The following is a 19,421-nucleotide window of genomic DNA, read 5'->3' on the forward strand; positions in this document are numbered from 1 at the left end:
TATGCACCATTTTCACTAATGCAGACACCCTTCTCCTTTCCTATATGATTCAGTGCAGACGTCATGTGAATTGCAATGAAAATGTGCGCGTACAAAATCGCAGAAAGAGCGCTGGGAAATTTATGGAGGTTATTCGCATGGCTTCCACCAAACGTGGAATGAACGAGATTGTCTTTTACTAAAGACTCCAGATTTGTAAATTACGTCCACCGCCTATTTTACCGCATGGGAAATGGTTATTGGGATTAGATTTTTGGGGGGCTAACATTCTAATATAATAAATATGACAGGGACTTAACATACTTTCGGGACGTTTGTTTTGTTTACAGACTACGTGCGCGCAACCTCTTCCTTTGGTGTAGGTGGGTCGATCGGTCCTTCAGTCTTTGCATCTCTTTCAGACATATATGTAGGCAGGTCGGAAGATACATAAGGACGATATAAAGGTTTGCAAGAGATGTAAAGAAGGAAGGAAGGACGCAAAGAGGAAATAACCTGTTCTGTTCTACATGACCCCATAATTTGGAGGCACTTTCAAAATGAAGTAAGGAAAAGGTCTTAGCAGTGATTTATAACCACAGCCAAAAGAATCTGGTTTTACATACCCCGCGCAGGTCTAATTAACCCTTCCATTGTTCAGATTTGCTTCATCGCTATTTCAGTGTATATTAATATTTGTTACTCCCAAATGCATCTGGGAAGATACCTACGACTTTGCAGTAAAAGCTGGCAGACGGTGCAAACAATTACGTGAAAGGCACACGAGGTCCAGCTTTCCCCCTCTGACTTATTTAGGCATCCTTTCGAAACACTGGAGAATTACAATGTTGATGCTCAATTTTAAGGAGGAACTCAGTAATTTCTTTTATTTAAAAGACAGGACAGGTTGCTGCTTTTGCTTTTTTTTTTAATGAGGAAGTCGGAACCAGCCAAAATCAAAAAAAATGTTTGTCGCACTGCTTTTAAATTGCAGTCTTATAGATAGATTCCTAGGGGTGAACGCAGTGGTTCTAGGCATCCACAGAATTGCACTACCCATTGCATTTAAAAGTGCCAGAGTTCGGATAGATTGCTTTTATAGTGATTGATAGACTTCCCAACTGTTCAGATTGTTGCTAATCCAAAATACAGTACCTAGATTTTAGCCAGTCAGGGTAAAATTAGTCAGTGAGATTAAACTAACTACAACAATGCACTTGAGCCGTTTGAAATGAGTTTTTGTGTGTATTTATTTACTGCATATAAACAGAAGCGGGTGCCCAGATTTCTACTGCGCAGTCTCCTATAGCCCTCGGGCGCGACAGCCTTCGGAGACAGTGCACTTTCACACTGAATATTGGAGGGGTAACTGGACTCTTCTCAATCTGACTTCGTTGCAATCATCCTGTTGGCAGACTTGGACTGGATTAACTTGAAAAATGGCAAGATACTCTGCATGTAAGAATGATAACATGAAGCACGTCCTCTTTGCCTACCAAGATTAATCATAGAAGTCTCCTTATGTGTTTAGATTCTATGCCCCTGGTGTGGAATCTCTTACTTTAATTGTGTGCAGAGACACGTACATAGATGGCGCTATATAAATAAATGTTAATAATAAAGTGTTGTTTGCATTTTTTTCATCATTGCAGCTACCGCTCAGTCTCTTCTCCCCTTCTGCTATTTAATATGGTTTGAATTGCTTCCTGCTTGGGTCATTATTATTTTTTTAAACCATTTGTTTTCGACTGTGAGTTAAAGAACCAAATGTGATGTTGTTAATAATACACAAATTGTTCTGTCCATTTTATAGCCAAATACCGAAAATATATGCGCACATATATGCACGTATTGCCTTTTCCAGGTTCACGTTGTCTCAAAAACATTTGCAGAGTTGACTTTCTAGAGAGCTGAAGAATAAATGCTCCGATTATTTCCCTCATTGCAGCGTTTCAACTCTAACACTGTCGTAAAAATAGACTTAATAAAACAGCGATAATTACGTCATTATAGTTAATAGCATCCATTAACAAATTAGGCTTTCTGCTTTGCTAAATCTGATTCTCTTTCAAATCAAGCTCTTTGACGTTTTGTGGGTTGGATCAGAGACAGTAGAGCCTTTTTTTAACATTTATATTTGTTGTGTTTGAAATGTGGGGGGAGGGGACTGAGATAGGGAAATCCAAAATTAGTTACTGATGATTCAGCATAATGAACATTATTATTTGACAAGTTTGGGTCTCTTGGGAATTCTCAATAACACAATACACACAAATGAAATATATTCAAACTTGCATTTTCCGAAGGGTATTTTATTAAGTGTTTTTAACATTGATCTACAGGTTCGGCAACAAAAATATCACTCCAGCGTCCAGCCTTCTTCCTTGTGCAGATTCCTAGAACGCTGAAGAAACAAATTATTTATTTAAATCTTTTTATGGCGCCTTTCCAAGAGTCAAGGAAGATTATAAAAGGATAAAAAGAGAACCGTTTAAAACATATTATATATTCTGCATATTATATTTGCCTTTCCAGGCAATTTTCTGTAATAAATAGGTGATGTTTAGGATGACGCGTGGCTGTTGGGTTGTCATTCACTTTGACTGAGGGCGCTGGTCGTCTTTGAAGGATTTGTTCCGGGGTGACGCAGCAGACGGTTCTGGACCTTTGAAGTGGGGCACTTTACACCTGGGTGTTTCATCTGAATGTGTGTGTGTGTTTTCAAGATCCAGAGGAGATGAATAATACCCGGAGGCACTCACTAAATTTCACTAACGAACCTCAGAGAACTGTGGTGGGCGTGATACTGGCAAAAAGGAAGGAAGACACCACAGCCAACCATCTCAATGCACACTCTCCCGAACTTACTGGAGAACGGGTTGGATACAACTACAATGAATGAACTGAATAAATAGATATATATTTCCTATTTAGATACAGTGGTACCTCGGGTTACATACGCTTCAGGTTACACACTCAGCTAACCCAGAAATAGTGCTTCAGGTTAAGAACTGTGCTTCAGGATAAGAACAGAAATTGTGCTCCGGCGGCACAGCAGCAGCAGGAGGCCCCATTAGCTAAAGTGGTGCTTCAGGTTAAGAACAGTTTCAGGTTAAGAACAGACCTCTGGAACGAATTAAGTACTTAACCCGAGGTACCACTGTACGCACCAAGCACAAAAGGAAGTTCTTAATCTCGTTTACTTTCACTTTGGCTGGATCATCAGTGTGATGTGAAGAGCGGCTTCAAACGGCGAAGCTTAGGGACTTACTAGAGAGAGGTGGTAGACAGAAAGGGAATGACATGGATCTAGGCTGCAGCCCTGTACGCACTTCCTTGAGTGACGATCTCAACGAGCTCAACGAGGACGAGTTTTGAGTGTAGACATCCTATGCGATTGTACAGCAGGAGAGAGAGAGAAAGAGAGAGGTCACAACCCAATTTCAAAGTGAAGAATAACCGCTTGAGATCCTGATCCCACGCTTAACAGATCATTCATAGCTTCTCAGTGGGGCTCTTGGGCATCAGCGTTTAGCCTGGACTCGGGTCAAGGTCTGCCGGGGATTTGATCTGCCCCAGTCTTTAACGCGCAGTGACCAGGCACTTTCGTTTTGACAAACATTTCTAGTCGGCCTTCATGTTTCAAGGTAGGCTCTGTGGTTCAGGAGGCTTATCAGATCACTTAATCTCACTATATAACGTAAATCCACAGGGTCAGGGAGCAGATCTGGTTAGAATCATCCCACTAATGGCCCGGTGGGGGGGTTGCTGCTGGAGAAGGATAGGACTGCCAGTTTAAGGGCCTCTTCCGAGACTCTCCTCCCTCTCATTGCTTCCTGTTCCCTGCAATTATACTACCGGTTTGAAGACGACCCGCCAAAGGTATTCTGTCGCAGGCATCGCCCACTGATGGAAAGGCTTTGAAAAAGCAAGGAAGCATTTCCCTTCCCACATTTCAAAGCAGCCAGCCGCGCAATTTACATTCGCGGGGCTGGACCGAGATTGGTATAGGGTTGTCTTTCTCTCTCTTCATCTCAGTCGCCCACCAGTCAGGAGATAATCAGCGCTGGGGGGCAGGGAGGTTCGTCTGAATTTATCCCACGTGGTGTTACTGTTCTTCTTACGGTACCCTTATTGTAATATGGAGCGCCTCTATCCCGGATAAGGCGGGATGCTATCACAGAGGAGCTAAGCAATCAGCCTCTTTAGAAAGAGTGTGGAAAACCTTCTACTCTCTCAAAAGCCCCGACTGAGAAGCCACACAGAACCCTCACTCTTCTGTTCCGTGTTAACGAACACGGAATAACTCCTACTCTTAATTTTTGGCTATGACTGGAGGCGGATTTAAACCGTGACTAATGCGGATTTAAAGTAGGGGTGGAAAAAATAGATCACTTGATGTTCCGCTTTGACTACCACTACCACCCATTCATTGACTAAAGGGTGTTAACAAATCCGGGTCTAATTGAGTATACGCCCTAGGAGGAAAAGGAGGGGAGTCTCCTGTCTGGCCAGTATGAAAACTCCTCCCTTCTCAAGCAAAGCCGGTGCCAACTCGCCACAGACAAAATAACCTGTCAGTTTGCCAACAACCCCCTGCCCCGGGAAATCATTAGGCTCTGAATTAACTCCTTTCTCCCAGCAGTTTAAAGACTCTCTTAAGCTGTTTACGGGAAGGGACTTTCCATGATCCTTTCGCGCTTCTTTGCTTTGGATGTGACACGGAAGACCCAGCTTAAGGGAGGAGATCTGGAGCTCTCTCTTTCCCTCCCTCCCTCCCTCTCTGTGTGTTTTCCCACTCTTTCCTTGTTTCCCATGGTGGGCGTTAAAAAGTCAACTGCTCATCACTAACTTCCTCCCGCGTGTGACTGGAGGGGCGGAGGCCCCCTGTAGTAGAAGACCCCTCCTCCCCAGATGGTACCCCAGATCAACAGCGGTTTCAGTTCTCTTGATTTCAGGAAAGGATGCACGTTCTTCCTCTCCATCCCCCTTGACTTATCCAAGGAGGTCTTAAGGCTGCCCAAACTTTCTCAATCGACAACAACTACAACAATGTTCGCAGAGGATAACCAACTATGGAACATGCCTCTGACGACCCATTTAATCTTATAAAAGTCATTACATTAACAAGGAGTTTAATCCCACTCAACGCAGAGAGACTTACTACCGAGTAAACGTATTTAGCCTCGCATTTATTTGAATGTGGCTTTTGTTTGGCCTTAATACATTTAAGAGAGGTGTTAAGCCTCTCGCCTTGAGTATATCGGAGATCTTGCTGATTATAGTCGCATCTCCATCCACAAACCACTTACAACAAACGAATCGCATTGAAACCGATATATATACTCATTCCGATCCTAAACACAAAGCAACCTATTTAGCAGGATAGGTTGCTTTGTGTTTAGGATCGGAATGAGTGTCTGTCAGCTTTCAGCGCAAGTGGCACCCCGATCCTAAAGACTTGAGAGCCAGTGAGACACCCCTACCTTCCCAAATGAGTGCGTTTAGGATTGCAACAAGGGCGCTGTCCAAACCTTACTGACTCAGAGACGAACCGAAATTGTTGAGCTTAATATCTAATAATTTCACGAAGATTTACTGAACGGAGGCATGGAAATAAAGAACGCATCTGGAGTAATTAAAACGTAACATTTCCACAGTAAGTAAAATGTGCTACTTACGGCGGTTCTGTCCATGGAGTTCCTCAGCATAACATGGTTTTCTAGTCCTCCTCAGAAATAATACCCTGGTCTTTGTACTGGAAACAGATCCTAGATTTTTTTTGCTTACTTGTTTACACTCACCCCTCCTTCCATCCCCATTTACGATCCTTCAACCCAACCCTTTCTCTTGACATTATTAAGGGGAAGGGAGTGTGTACTTGCCTTTGTGCGTTTTGTTGTTTTGCGTCTCTACAAAAACCCTCAAAAATGCCCATAAATGCTTTACCAGACTGGAAACATTGATTGAAGGTTCATTACAGCGCAACCAACATTCTTTGAAAATAAGGGTAATAGAGTTGCCAGGGATGGTTTAGCGGTCATTTGATATTACTTAACAAACAGATTTTCTGACTGCGGAAAAAGGAGGGATACATTGAAGATATTACTTATGTTAAATGACTGCACAAAAATGCAAGAAAAACTGACGTCCACAACACATTCCTGATTATATTTTATAAAAGGAGACAGAATGTGGATCTGAACCTACTGGCAGATCTCTGATTTACAGCAGATCAGCAAAAATTTCCGACACCCAACTGTGTATTAATGGCAACAACCTATATGACTTGTCTAATCCAAATTAAGGGATGGAAATGAAGACAATTAGCTAGGCAGGGACTTTTGTATAAAAGGGCTCAGAGTCACCTTGTTCAACAATTCTGTGAGGGGGGGGGTTTGTTTGTTTGTTTGTTTGTTTGTTTGTTTGAAGATGGCTCTGGTTGGTAGATCTTGGGCAAAACAAACAAACAAACAAACAAACAAAGTAGATCCAAAAAGCCCGAAGCCCGCCTGCGTCTGCACTACAAATATCTGCTCTGTCGCTTGAAATTTGAATAACCTGCCGCTTGATTATTTCTGTCGGGTTGAACCTTATCAAAGCATCTTCTGATCCTGTGGAGGGCGAGGGAAAAAAAGAATTATATATAGGATAGTGATTGAAATAAATTATCATTAAGGACAATAAGAATGGAAAGTACTTAGGACATCAATCAAACTGCTTGCCTGTCTATCAGTATTGCCACCAATTCTCGAGTTCAAACCAGATGGCCCGAATGACTCGAAATCAAATAGTGCTTTATAAACGGGGTAGGTGGCATATGTTAATCAGAACAAGTGGCCTAATATTCACGAATGGGTCCTTATCTTGCAAGCACAACTTTCAAGCCGTCCGATCTGTAAAGAATAAAATAAAGAATTTCCCGGGAATGAGAGAGGAGGGAATTGTGTGTCTTCTTCGCACTTTTCAGCCGTCGTGGATCAAAGGTGCAGTTCTACCCTCCCCCCCCCAAAGATATTCAAATCAGATCGAAAGGTTACTTAACTCTCCCACTGAGGAACTCAAAAGAAACGCAGCTTTGCAGTTGGATCTCATCCGCCATCTCCCTTTTCACACTTGCCTCTCGCATCCATCCCAAGCGCTTGTTACACCTGGTACATCTCTCATCTCTCCCCTCCCTTCTCCGACCCCCTCCACCCCCACCCCCACCCCGCCTCCCCTTTAACTCTTCTCTCCGGCTCTTCCTTTCATCTTCCTCGCCGGCAGACGTTTCTATTTATCCCCCGGCAATCAAGTGAGTGGCGTCACCAGAGGTACTGTAATGACGATTGCACCATTAAGGGATGACAGCTTTAGAAAGAAGAGGGCAATGGTGAGATCCCTCCCAGAGCCGCCGCTGCACAGTGGAGCGTTCGCATCACAAGGTCACCCCCCGGCTCACCACCGCTCGCGGCTCCCTCTCTCTCTCTCTCTCTCTTTCTGCATTGGCAGGAGAGGGTCTGCTGGGAAGAAGGGGTGGGGTGGCCCGGGGGGGGGGGAGAGGGAGAGAAGGCGCAAGAGGGTGGATGGGGCTTGGGGTGGGGTGGGGTGGGGGAGAGGAGAATCCGGACTTTATTTAAAAGACCAGCACAATGGAAACTAGGAAGGAGATGGTGATGTTTCTGGAAGGAGGTCAACTTGGCTCCCTGGCAGTAGCCAAGAGGGCACCCAGCTTGGCAGAGGCCGTGGGAAGCCCCGGTCCAGAGCCGCAGGACAAGATGATTCATGGAGGTTGCCACAGCCCTAGGTCTGGACCCTTACCCTCCCGGGAAAGAGGAGGAGGAAGGGTGGAAGAGGAGGATGAAGAGGAGGAGGAAGAGGAGGAGGAGGAGGTGGAAGTGCTCCCGGCGACAGGGACGGTCCCGGAGAGCCGGTCCGCGGCCGCCGCGCTGCTCTCCGCCGGGCAGCAGCCCCCGCTCAACCGCCTGGCCGCCAAAGGCCAGCAGAGCAGCTCGGACACAGAGTCGGATTTCTACGAGGAGATCGAGGTCAGCTGCACCCCGGACTGCGCCACGGGCAACACGGAATACCACCAGCACGGCAAAGGTACCCCAACCCCTCCCTTTCTCCTCCCGCCTCCCAGTCTCTGGTCCTTGGGCTCAGGCCGGCCGGGTTGCCTCCCAGGACCGGCCATCCCATCTGCCCTGGAGCTTAGGAGCAGAAAGTCAGCGCCTGGTACTGGGAAGCAGGCTGCGTCTCTGCTTTCCAACCCGATCCCCAAAGCGCTTAAGGGCTAGTGGGGGCTGTCGGGGAGGCAGCCTGCCATATACCATCTGATCTGGCTCAGGGGCTTTGATGATGTTTGCTGCCTCGGTTTGGATTCCCCCCCACACCCCCACACCTTCTCCCTTTTCCAGGATCCGTAGAGCCATGGCTTGGGGGTCCCCTGGTATCTCTAATTGCCCGCAGAGAGACATCTGCAATAACCCACACACATCTCCCGCTTTGAAGTCTAACGACGTGTTAATGGGGGACATGAAATCGCATCCTCGCTGCAACAGAGAATTATGACCTTTGCAGATTTCCCTCCTGCAGCCCAGACTTTTATTGTAATGAATTCTCCCAGAAGCTTTTCCTGTTCCAGGGCATAGCAAGACCCCCCTCCCCTCCCCGCCCCCACCCTTGCGCCCACACCTACCCAGGATTATAGGACTCTGGGCTCCCCAGCTTCCCACCCCCAAGGAAGGAGGAAAGAAGGCGAACTTTCCGGGATTTGGCCAAGATCAAAAGAAAAGCCCCGCGCCTGCTGGCCAGGCTTGCAAGTTGCTCTTTGGGGCTGCGGGCGCGCGCCTTTCCCCTGGCAGGGATGCAGCGTGCCTACGGGAGCCCCGAAGCAGCCGCAAGAAAAAAAGGACAGTAAAGGGGGGGGGAGCGGCTGACGCCCCTGCTGCCCAGCGCCCAGTACTCAGGTCCTTTTCTTTGCACATTGGTTCGATGTCCCAATTGCCTTGTCACTTCCGTGTCTCGGTGGCGCCAGCTCGGAAATGGTCCCAGGGCTTTAATTGCCTTCGGTCTTATTCAGGGCACAATGAGAACTGGCTGCATTTGAAAGCAAGCGCGCGCACACACACACACAGAGGCCGAGACCAACGGACTCTTTCTCGCCACCCCCTCCCACCATCACTCGCACCCCCACCCCACCCCTTCAGCCCCAGAGCCCTAAATATCTTCTGGGAAAGTGTTGGAATGAGGGAGAGCTCTGGTTTGCCCCTGGAGGTTTCTTTCATCTCCATAGCCAGAAGGAAGAAGGGTGTTTTTGTTGTTGTTGCGGGGAGAAGGTGGGGGCAATTACACAAGAAAGGTGACTCCGCCATCTCACTTGCCAGTTATGGTCATGTATGGCAAAGGACGGTTATCAGAGGCCAACAAATGGAGGGGAGGGTGGCTATCGCCTTGGCAAGCACTTCCCTCTGCGCACAGAGACAACAGGCCTCAGAGATGGACGCTAAGGACCCCCATAGCCTTTGGAGGATCTCCTTTGTATTGCAGAGAAGGGAAACATCACCTGGTGGTGTCAGAGAGGTCTCTTAACGTCTTTATCCTATCTACCTTGTATTGAAAGTTCATTCCCCTGTGATCACTGTCCTGAGGGATTTGTTCCTTTCAGGTCTCTGTGTGTCTCTGTGTGTGGTGTGGACCCTTTCTAGAGCCTCTCTAGAAAGGCTATCCTCCTTGGTTTGTCGCAGGCCAAACAACAACAACAACAACAAAGAGGCACCTAGACGTCGAACAGATTTATTATAGCACAAACTTTTGTGTAACTACAACCCACTTCAGCAGATTATTTGGGGGATTTCACCTGCTACTCCAGGAGTAGGATTTTTTTTAAAAAGCAGTAGGCTTTGAAAGAGGCCTCTTTGATACTTATTTCCCTCCTCCCAGTTATTTCCCACTGCAGGTGCTGGGGAAAATGAGCCAGAGAAAAAAGCTCTCCTTACTTTCTGCTTCTTTCTGCCCCATTCCCAGTGACTAGGGATGCTGAAGCGTTTGCATGGAAGCCGGTGTGCATTCCTTAGATCTAAATAACATCTGGGATTACCATCAGAAACCTATTCTGGCTTCTGTTCAATGCGATGTCAATCCCGATTAAATAATAATAATAATAATAATAATAATAATAATAATAATAATAACAACAACAACCAACAAACGTGTCCGGGTATAGCGGCACCGTTTGGCCAGCGCTTTTCAGTGTAAATTATGTCAGTGTGTTCGCGCGCTCGGGAATGTGGCCTTGTAATCCAGATCCTAAACACAAAAGGAAATGCGATTGGCTTTCAGCGAATTTTACCGGAGGAGTAAACCTCGATGCGCAGAGCGATCCTAGGCATGTTTGCTCCAAATAAGGCCCTATTATAGCCAGTAGGGCTTACTCTCGGGTAAGTGGGGAAGAGGATTGCACCCTTAACACAAAAAAGAGAAAGGAACCAGATTGCCACCCAGGAGCTAAATACTTTGGGTAGTCATACCTAAACACCTGCTTTGAAATAATAATAATAATAATAATAATAATAATAATAATAATAATAATGATAATTTTTACTAATTTCAAGGGGCCTTCCATGGTTCCATGACATTGTTTCCAAGTAAGCCTAATGCACACCTAAAGCCAGTCAGTCAACCCGAGCCCAGGTATATTCGCTCAAAAGAAAACCCCACGAGTTCAGTCCTACTTACCCTCAAAGTAAGTGCGCGGCCCCAGGAGATAATACTCCCCATAGAGTCTTGCTGACTGAGGAGTTACTCCTGAGTAAAGGTGTCTGGAACTGGGCTGCCCATCGATTTAAATCCTAATAAGGTAACTAGGCTGTTGATCTCACTAATCTTTCGGATCTCTCCAGTTATTCGGTTACTAAATATGGGCTAGCTTGTGTTCATAGGCATCCAGCCCCAGTTCTGAGGGGCTCCAAACTGGGGGGGGGGGGGGAGAGAGAAAGTGGACAAACAGAAATTAAGCGGGGGGAGGAAACACAGGTTGGCAGAGCCCCGCTGCCTTTCTTTCTCTCTCGATGTCTTCCTCTCGACTTGCCCTTGCAGGACACTGCTCGGAGACCTCAGCGGGCAGCCCCAGCAGCGGAGGGGACCCCCCTAAAGGCAGCGGGGGCAGCGGCGGAGGGGGCTCTCAAGGATCGCTGGCCTGCAGCGCCAGCGATCAAATGCGCCGGTACCGCACGGCCTTCACCCGGGAGCAGATAGCTCGGCTGGAGAAGGAGTTCTACCGGGAGAACTACGTCTCCAGGCCCAGGAGGTGCGAACTGGCGGCCGCCTTAAACCTTCCAGAAACCACCATCAAGGTAGGATCGCAAGCGGGGACCTCAAGGTTCCAGCACAATGTCACGCATGTACAGTCTGCCCAACGGCCGAGACCTCCTCCCTGCCCCACGCTTGCTTACAGCCAAGCAGCAAAGTTCCCCTCGGTGGACTTCCGGCCAAGGCTCTCCTGCGCTGATTTAAGTCCAGTTTACTGGACTTTACTGGCAGTTTACTGGAGCTGCCATTCAAGAGCTTTTAAGGCAGGGCGATTACCCCCTTTCACCCTTTCCATGCGTGCAGAGTGGAGATCCCAATCCGCATTAGTAGCTTGTCAGTTTCACTGAAACCTGCTCGCGTTCTTTACTCAATGGGCTTATTTCTGTGTACTTTTGGGAGAGGTGCAACTCCGACAGCGCGGTCCGATCTATACATGCCTGCTCAGAAGTAAGTTCCATTGAGTTCAACGGTGTGTAGACGAAAGCTTCTATAAGTGTGCACAGCATTGCAGTTTACGCACCACTTATTTCGGAGTCCACTGAAATTAATCCAAAAGCAGCTTTTAACCACGGTCGGTCGACTGAAACGTCCCCAACTCGCGAATAACCTTGCTTACGACTTCGAGATGTTTCAAAGTTGGTCCCCCATGGAGCTGTTAGGCTACTGATCCTTTAGGGTTCCCCTCCTCCCCGAGTAAAATGGTTGCTTCCAACTTTGGCAACTGAAACAAATGGCGCTTACTCCCAAGTAAATGCGTACAGAATGGGATCTGACTTGAGTGGGATTAAATAGGATGGAAGCACTGCTGCGCCTTGGATATCTTGTGGACCAGGTTGTCTCCAGAACAAGGAAAACCCAGAAGAAAATCTAAGGCTGCATTCTATGCACACTTATTTGGGACTAAGCTCCTTTGAAGTCGATGGGACTTCCGTCAGTGCAAACAGCCGCAGGATTTCGCTGCGCCCTTCCCCTTCCTTCATCTCATAGCTCCTGGGGAGTCTGTGCGTCTGTTTCAATTTATAAGCACTGCACAGTCTAAGGATGGCAGACTATTTGCGGACGCAGCTACTGGCACAAAAGAAATTTCACACCCGAAGGCTGTCAAGGATACAAGTTGGTTTCATCTGGAAGCAGTGAGGCTCCTTTCAATTTCAGCGGATGTGGCTTGCACCCGTCTCCCCATATAGCTCCAAACATACTGGGTGCATGTTGCAAAGGCTGAAAAGCGGGCAGGGTAGGAGAGGCAGACGGGAATGCAGCAGGAAGGCAGTTCTGTAGCAACGATAATAGCACTGTAGTAAAAATAATAATAGTCACCGTGAAACTCCATCATTGGATGTAGCTGATCCAGCTCACAGACACCCCACACGCACACTTTTCATTTTATTTATATTTAAATATATACGCCGGGGAATGCCAAGGGGGCTACTCCCCCCCCCCCCGCCGTGGGAAGGGCGATTCAGCAAGTGGATGCTGAAAGTCAGTTATTATTGTGAGATGAAACGATAGTGCTGTGTTGCAACAAAACTCACGAGGCCTTTGGTGGATTGCTAAATACCATCGAGGCTCTAGGTTTTATTGTTGTCCAGTGGTCAGCACACAATCCCAGGCCCAGATAGGCAAACCAGGGGTCTTCTAGGTTCCTGCTGCAACCCAGACCCGTTGAGCCGGAACTCAGAGTTCTCCGAGGCCAAATGAGCTTGCTTAAGCATGCAGCCTCCATCCAGAGCAAAAACAGGGCGCGCGTGAAGATCGCAGTCTTGCTCCGTCTTCTTGGGGGAATTTTAAGGGCTTCCTGAGGTTCTTGTGTCTGTCTCTCTGCCAGGTGTGGTTCCAGAACAGGCGGATGAAGGACAAGAGGCAGCGCTTGGCCATGACTTGGCCCCACCCGGCAGACCCGGCTTTCTACACCTACATGATGAGCCACGCAGCGGCCACCGGCAACCTGCCCTACCCGTTCCCGTCACACCTGCCGCTCCCTTACTACTCCCATATGGGCCTGGGGGCCACCTCGGCTTCTGCTGCGGCCGCCGCCCCCTTCAGCTCCCCACTGAGACCTCTGGACACCTTCCGGGTCCTCTCTCACCCCTACCCCAGACCAGAACTTCTGTGCGCCTTCAGACACCCTTCCCTCTACGCCGGCCCAACGCACGGACTGAGCGGCGCCGGAGGGAGCCCTTGTTCGTGCCTGGCTTGCCACGGGAGCCAGGCCAACGGGCTGCCTCAAAGGCCTTCGGGTTCGGACTTTAGCTGCTCCGCCACCACCAGGACTGACTCGTTCCTCACCTTCACGCCCTCGGTGCTGAGCAAGGCCTCCTCGGTCTCCTTGGATCAGCGGGAAGAAGTCCCTTTGACCAGATAAAAAGCTTCATCTCAGGTTTCTCTGCTCTCCCCTACCCCACCCGACCTCACCTCACCCCACCCCACCCCTCAACGCTTGTCCAGAGACACCCTCCCTCACCCCAGCCGGTCAAAGAACTTCCATAGCGTGTTTATTTAATTGCGGGCAGTGGACGCCAATGGAACACTGACAGAGGAAGGGAACGGAACTGTGAAATAAAATGCTAACAAAAACGAAACACAAATGGAAGGATTTCTGTTTCGTTCTTCTCTGTGGAAAAAAGTACCAGAGTTGCAACTGTTTGGTGGGCGGGCGGGGGACGACTTTGCCAAGTGACGCGTCTACGAAGGCGGAAGGATGTAGAAGATGTGATTTTGCACCACAGGGGGAAATAATCGAGAACTTTGGTCTCCGAAGGACTTTTTTCTCCAGCCTAGGAGGGCAGGATGCCCACCAACTGCGGCATCGATAGCTTATGCATAACCTTGTATGTGACTAAAAAGGGAAATACTTGAAAGGAAGGAATTGTGGATCCTAACGAATAATGTATGCCTGATGAAAGTAAAGGTTTATTATTTGCCAGATTAAAAAGAGAAAGTGAAGGGCCTTTGTTGGATTTGCCATGTCAGAGTGTCATCCCCGTTATTTCTGACTATTATCACCTCCATCATCATTATTAGGCTAATTGGCTTCAGAAAAACACCAACAAACTCAGCAGAACTCGCTATACATTTTCGGTGTGCCTTTTTCTTTCTCCAGCTCCAGCTCCATGCTGGCTTTCCGGAGAGATCCCCCCACCCCACCCACCCACCTTTTACCCTGAAAGGAAAGGGGGAAGGTGCGATCTTTTGTGTCTTGCCAACTGAGATGGAGTGGGGCGGGGCATGTGTGTGTGTGTGTGTGCGCGCGTAAAGGGAGGGGGCTGGCGAGCGAAATTGCCAGAGGGAAGCCCAGAAGGGTCAAAGCTATTTGTCCTTTAAAAGAACAGCGTCGCGTTGTCAGTTTCTGAATTGTGACCACACCAGCGAAATTAGAAAGTGATGTATAATGTAACAGAAGGTGCTGGTTTTCTCCACTACCTACCTTCCTTCCTTCCTTCCTTCCTTCCTTCCTTCCTTCCTTCCTTCCTTCTTTTTCTTTCTTTCCCTCTTTAATGTGTCGGCTGCAAGAGTCTTCTCAGCACAGAGACCGTGCGCCTGCCAAACGCTAACAAGCCGCCAAGGGAAGAGATTAAGTGACAGGGAGCAGAACTCAACTCTTCACGCAATCACTGGTCTGCAAATTAAAGCCGAGCCGCTTTCTGCCTCTCCTTCCTGGTTCACCTTCAGTTCTCCCGTTGCCTTCCACGCCACCCCCCCCCACTCTCTCCCCCTTTCTCATTTTTATTCACTGGCTTTGAGTTTGGAACTGAGCTTTTGTTCATCTTCCTTGTACTTGTCTCTCGCATTTCGTTCTCCTTGTACTTGTCTCTCGACGCTCCTTAGGCATAATCGCCTCGCCTCGCTCCCCCAGCCCGCTTCTTCCACAACCTCAAGTAGAAGAAGTTCCTGTAGCAGAAGCTCTTGGTATTATTATTATTAACCGGAAGTATAGCAACCACAATTTAATTAAGAAAAACTTCCCTCCCTCCATTAAACTAGGCTGGTTATGTCTCCCTACCTTCAATTGCTTAATCTGCCATTTCAAACAATGAAGGCACCAAATTTAACTCACTGGTGTCTTTTACCAAGTCGCAATTTCGAACATCTTTCGGCAGGGCATTATTATTAATACTGTTATTATTTATCATATATTTAAAATCCTTTCTTGAAGTTTCCACATGCCCAATTTATATTTTCATTCCGATTGCAATGGAAATAAACGGTGACTGGAGGGAATGGCTAGGAGGAAAGATATTTGTGACATACTTGCGAGCCTAGTTTTGTGTGTTAAATCTCGGGTGAGTGTGTGTGTGCGTGTGTGTGTGTGTGTGTGAAGAGGGATCTGAGTTGTCGCGATCTGCAGTCCAAATCCATAGATCAGTTAAGACGCAGCGTAGGAATTATTGGCTATTTGAAGCGGGGACCCAAAGTTTGCTTAAATGGCAAGCAACTTCAAAGAAAATCGGTGGTTGTTCTGGTGGGTTCATTCCAAACAGTGTTCATGCCGGCCTGAGATCAAAGTATGAGATTGTGGATGGCGATGAGACTTAATTCGGAAAAGTTCGCCTTAGAAAGAGCAGCTCTGAAATGAATGCGTAAGAATAGCTCGGATCAAGGGGAAACAGAAGCGCGGAACTCCCATTCATTTCAACAGGATTCGCCGAAGGTCAGGAGAACTTCTCTGTTCTTTCTATGTTTAGGACAAAGGGTTAAAACAACCTAGGTTTCTACGCTAATTGGTCTCTCAAGAAGGAGTATGAGCCTTCATTTCAAAACGTTGCTTTTCATTTAAAAAGTGGTTGACCCTGGAGAGTTAATAAATAAATAAATTTAGGAGTTGAAATGCGATTCCCTCAAAGCAAAGTAAAATAAGGACCTGGCAGATTTCCACAGAAATGTCAGCTATGAGAGTGATACATATCTCCTTGATATTGTCCCTATTATTATGGACTGATACACCAGATACGAATAAACATGCAAACAAGAAGATTGCAATAGGGACACTAAAGTTTCTATAGAAACCTTAGGCTGATTTACTTGGAAATAAGTCCCACTGAATTCAATGGGGCTCACTCTGAGAAAAGACGTCTAAGTGTGTGTGTAAATGTCTACTGAAAATTGATCACCTTCCCTCACGTGACAAAAATAATGCAAGCGAGCGAACAATGTCTAATTTTGGAAATGTGGAAGCAGCCCATTGTGCAGAGATCATAAGAACTCGGCTTTGAGTGACACGGGTCGCCTCGAAAAGGGAAGGAAGCGGTTTCCCACGTTTTGGGTGGGATGGAAACTGGCGGCTGTCAGGATTCACACCTAGATTAAAGCCTGCAGTCTTCGCCTGGCTAGATCGCCTATTGGCTTCCATTTCTCCTTTTCTTGTTGAAATCCATGGCAAAAATGCTGGTCAGTCCGCGGAGAATACTCATAGGCTTTGGTCGCATGTCTCTAGAGCGGTGTGTTCCTAATCCGACGGTGGGCAGGGGGCTTAAGCGCATTTATTAGAGCTAAATTCTGTATAAATCAATGCACATGCCCCACTAAGAGGTCAATGACTTGCCATTGCAAGCCCAATCCTAAGCATATACAATTTGGCAGTCCAGAGGAGGACAGCGTCAATGTCCACCCCTCTTCTTATGAAGGCAACCTCCTCTGGGAGTAATGAGTAGAAGAAAATCACGCAACAGCGGATCATGAGTACTGATCTACTATGATTTCGCCTTCAGCACATCGTGGTTGCAGTGATGGTCCCAAAGGAAATGACGAATTAAAAATAGATCAAAAGATATTTTTATTTTATTTAACAAAAATATACACACCACTTGTGATTGTGGTGAAAGGGGGTTTACAGGAAGTATGACAATATATATTTTACTTTCCCAACTTAGGTTGATGGATGTAGGCTTTCGAGGATCACTGAACTCTTCGGCACAGTGTTTCCCCATTTATTTCTACAGGCGTATGGAAATCTCAGGAGAAACTGAGGTTCACATGATTGCAGCCTACCCGTATGAATCCTTTTGCATGTCTGCTCAGCGCATCCCTTTCTCAGAAAGAAGTCCTACTGTGTTCAGTGGACTTACTGCCGAGTGAGTGTGCTGAGGAAGGCATACTGGGACTGTTCTGGTGTTCAAATGGTCATCGGCAGATAAAAAGCGCTGCAATGTCATACACGAGCCCTTATCATGCAGCATCCTAAACGCTGCAGAGTTTTTGATTAAGATACTTAAGGACACAGATCACATTTGCTTCCGCACTTGCTAGTCTTTTGATGGGAGCATGAAACGGGGACAGGAACGTTGTTGAGTTAGGATCTTGCCCAAAGCCTCAAACAGGGAAGGAGAATTCTTTAGAGTTCGTGATCTTGCTTAGGTAAACCTGGCGTCGATGTTGCGATGCTGGATTAACACTACAACGCCAAATCCTGGGTGCCATCCGCAAGCATCTGCTGGCGAGTTTGACACTCTTGGTTAAAAACGGAGAGGGAGGCTGCCCTCCCCTTCCCCCTCCCCTGTCCTCCCCCTCCTTCATTCAAGCTCTCCCACCCACCACCCCATCCACTCTCTCTCCACTATCCCGTTGGGAGCCATTGTCTTTCAAATGGGGCTTTCTCTGGCGGATCCCGTCGTAGCACAAAGATGATAGTGAATTTTCCCCCCGTGATTCGGTCATAGGGCAGAGATTGCCTGCGACAGGTAAATAGGCTGCGAGGTTGCGGTAATGCCAGGCGTATTTTCAGTTAATAGGGAGGGAAAATGAGGTGTCTGGAGCAATATTGGAAAGTACAAGATCGATGATCCGTCCTCGTGTCCAATCAGCAGCCTTTAATTGACTGTATTTTCTAGGTAATTGAGCCACTCTGCCTCTAAATTGAAGTGGAAGATATAACAATACATCTTGCTGGGAGGAATTACTCATTACTTCATAATGAAATTTTCCTTTTTGCTATGGAGTGGGTGGGCTGAGCGCTCTCGCCCTCTTCTCCTTTTTCTTGCATTCTCTCTCTCTCTCTCTCTCTCTCCCTCTCTCTCTCTCTCTCTCTCTCTCTCTCTCTCACACACACACACACACACAAATACCGGGGCTGCAGTTTGGTCAAAGCTACGTGGACTTAAATGTGCAAAGTATAGGAAACGGAAAATAGATAGGGACGCGGGTCGGGTAAATGAGGGTCCCCAAACCCTAGTGGAATCAATGACTTCAATAAACATTGGCGCAAGTCATTCTCTATGAAGCAGAAAGAGATGGGAAAGGAAGTCAAGAGAGAGTAACAAAGAAGATCAGGGGTTTATAGCCAACTCTCCTCCTAGGTCTAAAAACCCATGCAAGCGCCCCAGGAAACTGGGAGTTAAGTCTGCTTGGTTTCAGTGGGGCTTGCTTCCAGAGGGTGCGTTTCTGAAGCCAGGCATTTTGCACACACAGAGACACACTCATGCGGAAGGGAGGGAGGATGGGAAGAAAGAGCACCCAGCACCAGGCTGCCTGCCTGCCTGCCTCCCTTCCTTCCTCGTCAACAGCAAACGCCAGTTGTCTGCGGGCCCCTCCGAGGTGCCACTTTCCATCCAGCCCAATTCGGCTCCAACAGGCCGGCGGCGGGTTGTTAGCGTGTGATTGATTGCCTTATTAAAGCGTGTTCTTGTAAGTGTGACCGAACGGATTGCATTGCATATGTTTGGAATAATGCTCATTTTAAGCAACTGGAGGAAGGGAGATGAGCTCGGGAGAGAGGGTGAGGAGCACTCAGTGATCCCACTCAGGGCTTGGAGCTCGCGCATTAAATTGCTCCGATTTCTAGCAAATAATTCAACCCCTCTTTTGCATGCAGTCCTGTCTTTGGGATTCTCCCCCCTCCCCAAATTGTAAAGCGCTGCTCTGACAGTCACCCCTCACCATTCAGCGAGGAAAGTCTGTTGATTAAATTGGGTAGAATCTGCTGTCTCTCGAGGTAGTTTCTCAGCGAGGCTTCTTACTGCGGATTAGTTACCCCGGTTTAGAACCTTTATCGAAGCAGAATATGTTTCCCACCCATTTAATGAATTCTCCGGGTGTCAGGGAAATGGAGCTCTTAACCTACATTGCTGAAGTGGAGTTCTTAATCCGCGTTAGCGATTGTGAACTAGAATTGCTCCGGTTTCATTGACAAGAAAATGCTGCTACCTGCGTGGCTTGAGAAA

General features: G+C 47.4%; 1 protein-coding gene and 1 long non-coding RNA gene across 2 annotated transcripts; one reads left to right on the forward strand and one right to left on the reverse strand.

The window, feature by feature from the left end:
- Window positions 1–2,270: 2,270 nt before the first annotated feature.
- LOC128424176 (uncharacterized) lies at window positions 2,271–7,162 on the reverse strand. Its single transcript, XR_008332944.1, has 2 exons — window positions 5,661–7,162; window positions 2,271–3,368 (listed from the first exon to the last, which is right to left on the reverse strand). It is a non-coding gene; the product is annotated as an uncharacterized LOC128424176 (long non-coding RNA).
- Window positions 7,163–7,526: 364 nt separating this feature from the next.
- On the forward strand, window positions 7,527–13,979 carry EVX1 (even-skipped homeobox 1). The gene is made up of 3 exons (XM_053410067.1): window positions 7,527–8,064; window positions 11,056–11,312; window positions 13,094–13,979. Exons 1-3 carry the CDS (start codon window positions 7,611–7,613, stop codon window positions 13,628–13,630), a joined length of 1,248 nt encoding a protein of 415 aa, XP_053266042.1. The 5' UTR covers window positions 7,527–7,610; the 3' UTR covers window positions 13,631–13,979.
- The last annotated feature ends 5,442 nt before the right edge of the window (window positions 13,980–19,421 follow it).

This window comes from Podarcis raffonei, chromosome 12 (genome assembly GCF_027172205.1).
Source record: "Podarcis raffonei isolate rPodRaf1 chromosome 12, rPodRaf1.pri, whole genome shotgun sequence".
NCBI lineage: Eukaryota > Metazoa > Chordata > Lepidosauria > Squamata > Lacertidae > Podarcis > Podarcis raffonei.

What these genes read in the sequence shown, in the direction of transcription:
- EVX1 (XM_053410067.1), top strand. Translation starts at nt 7,611, where the DNA reads ATGGAAACTAGGAAGGAGATGGTGATGTTTCTGGAAGGAGGTCAACTT. An exon ending in ATACCACCAGCACGGCAAAG is followed by an intron (nt 8,065 to 11,055) that starts GTACCCCAACCC and finishes TTGCCCTTGCAG; the next exon opens with GACACTGCTCGGAGACCTCA. An exon ending in TTCCAGAAACCACCATCAAG is followed by an intron (nt 11,313 to 13,093) that starts GTAGGATCGCAA and finishes TCTCTCTGCCAG; the next exon opens with GTGTGGTTCCAGAACAGGCG.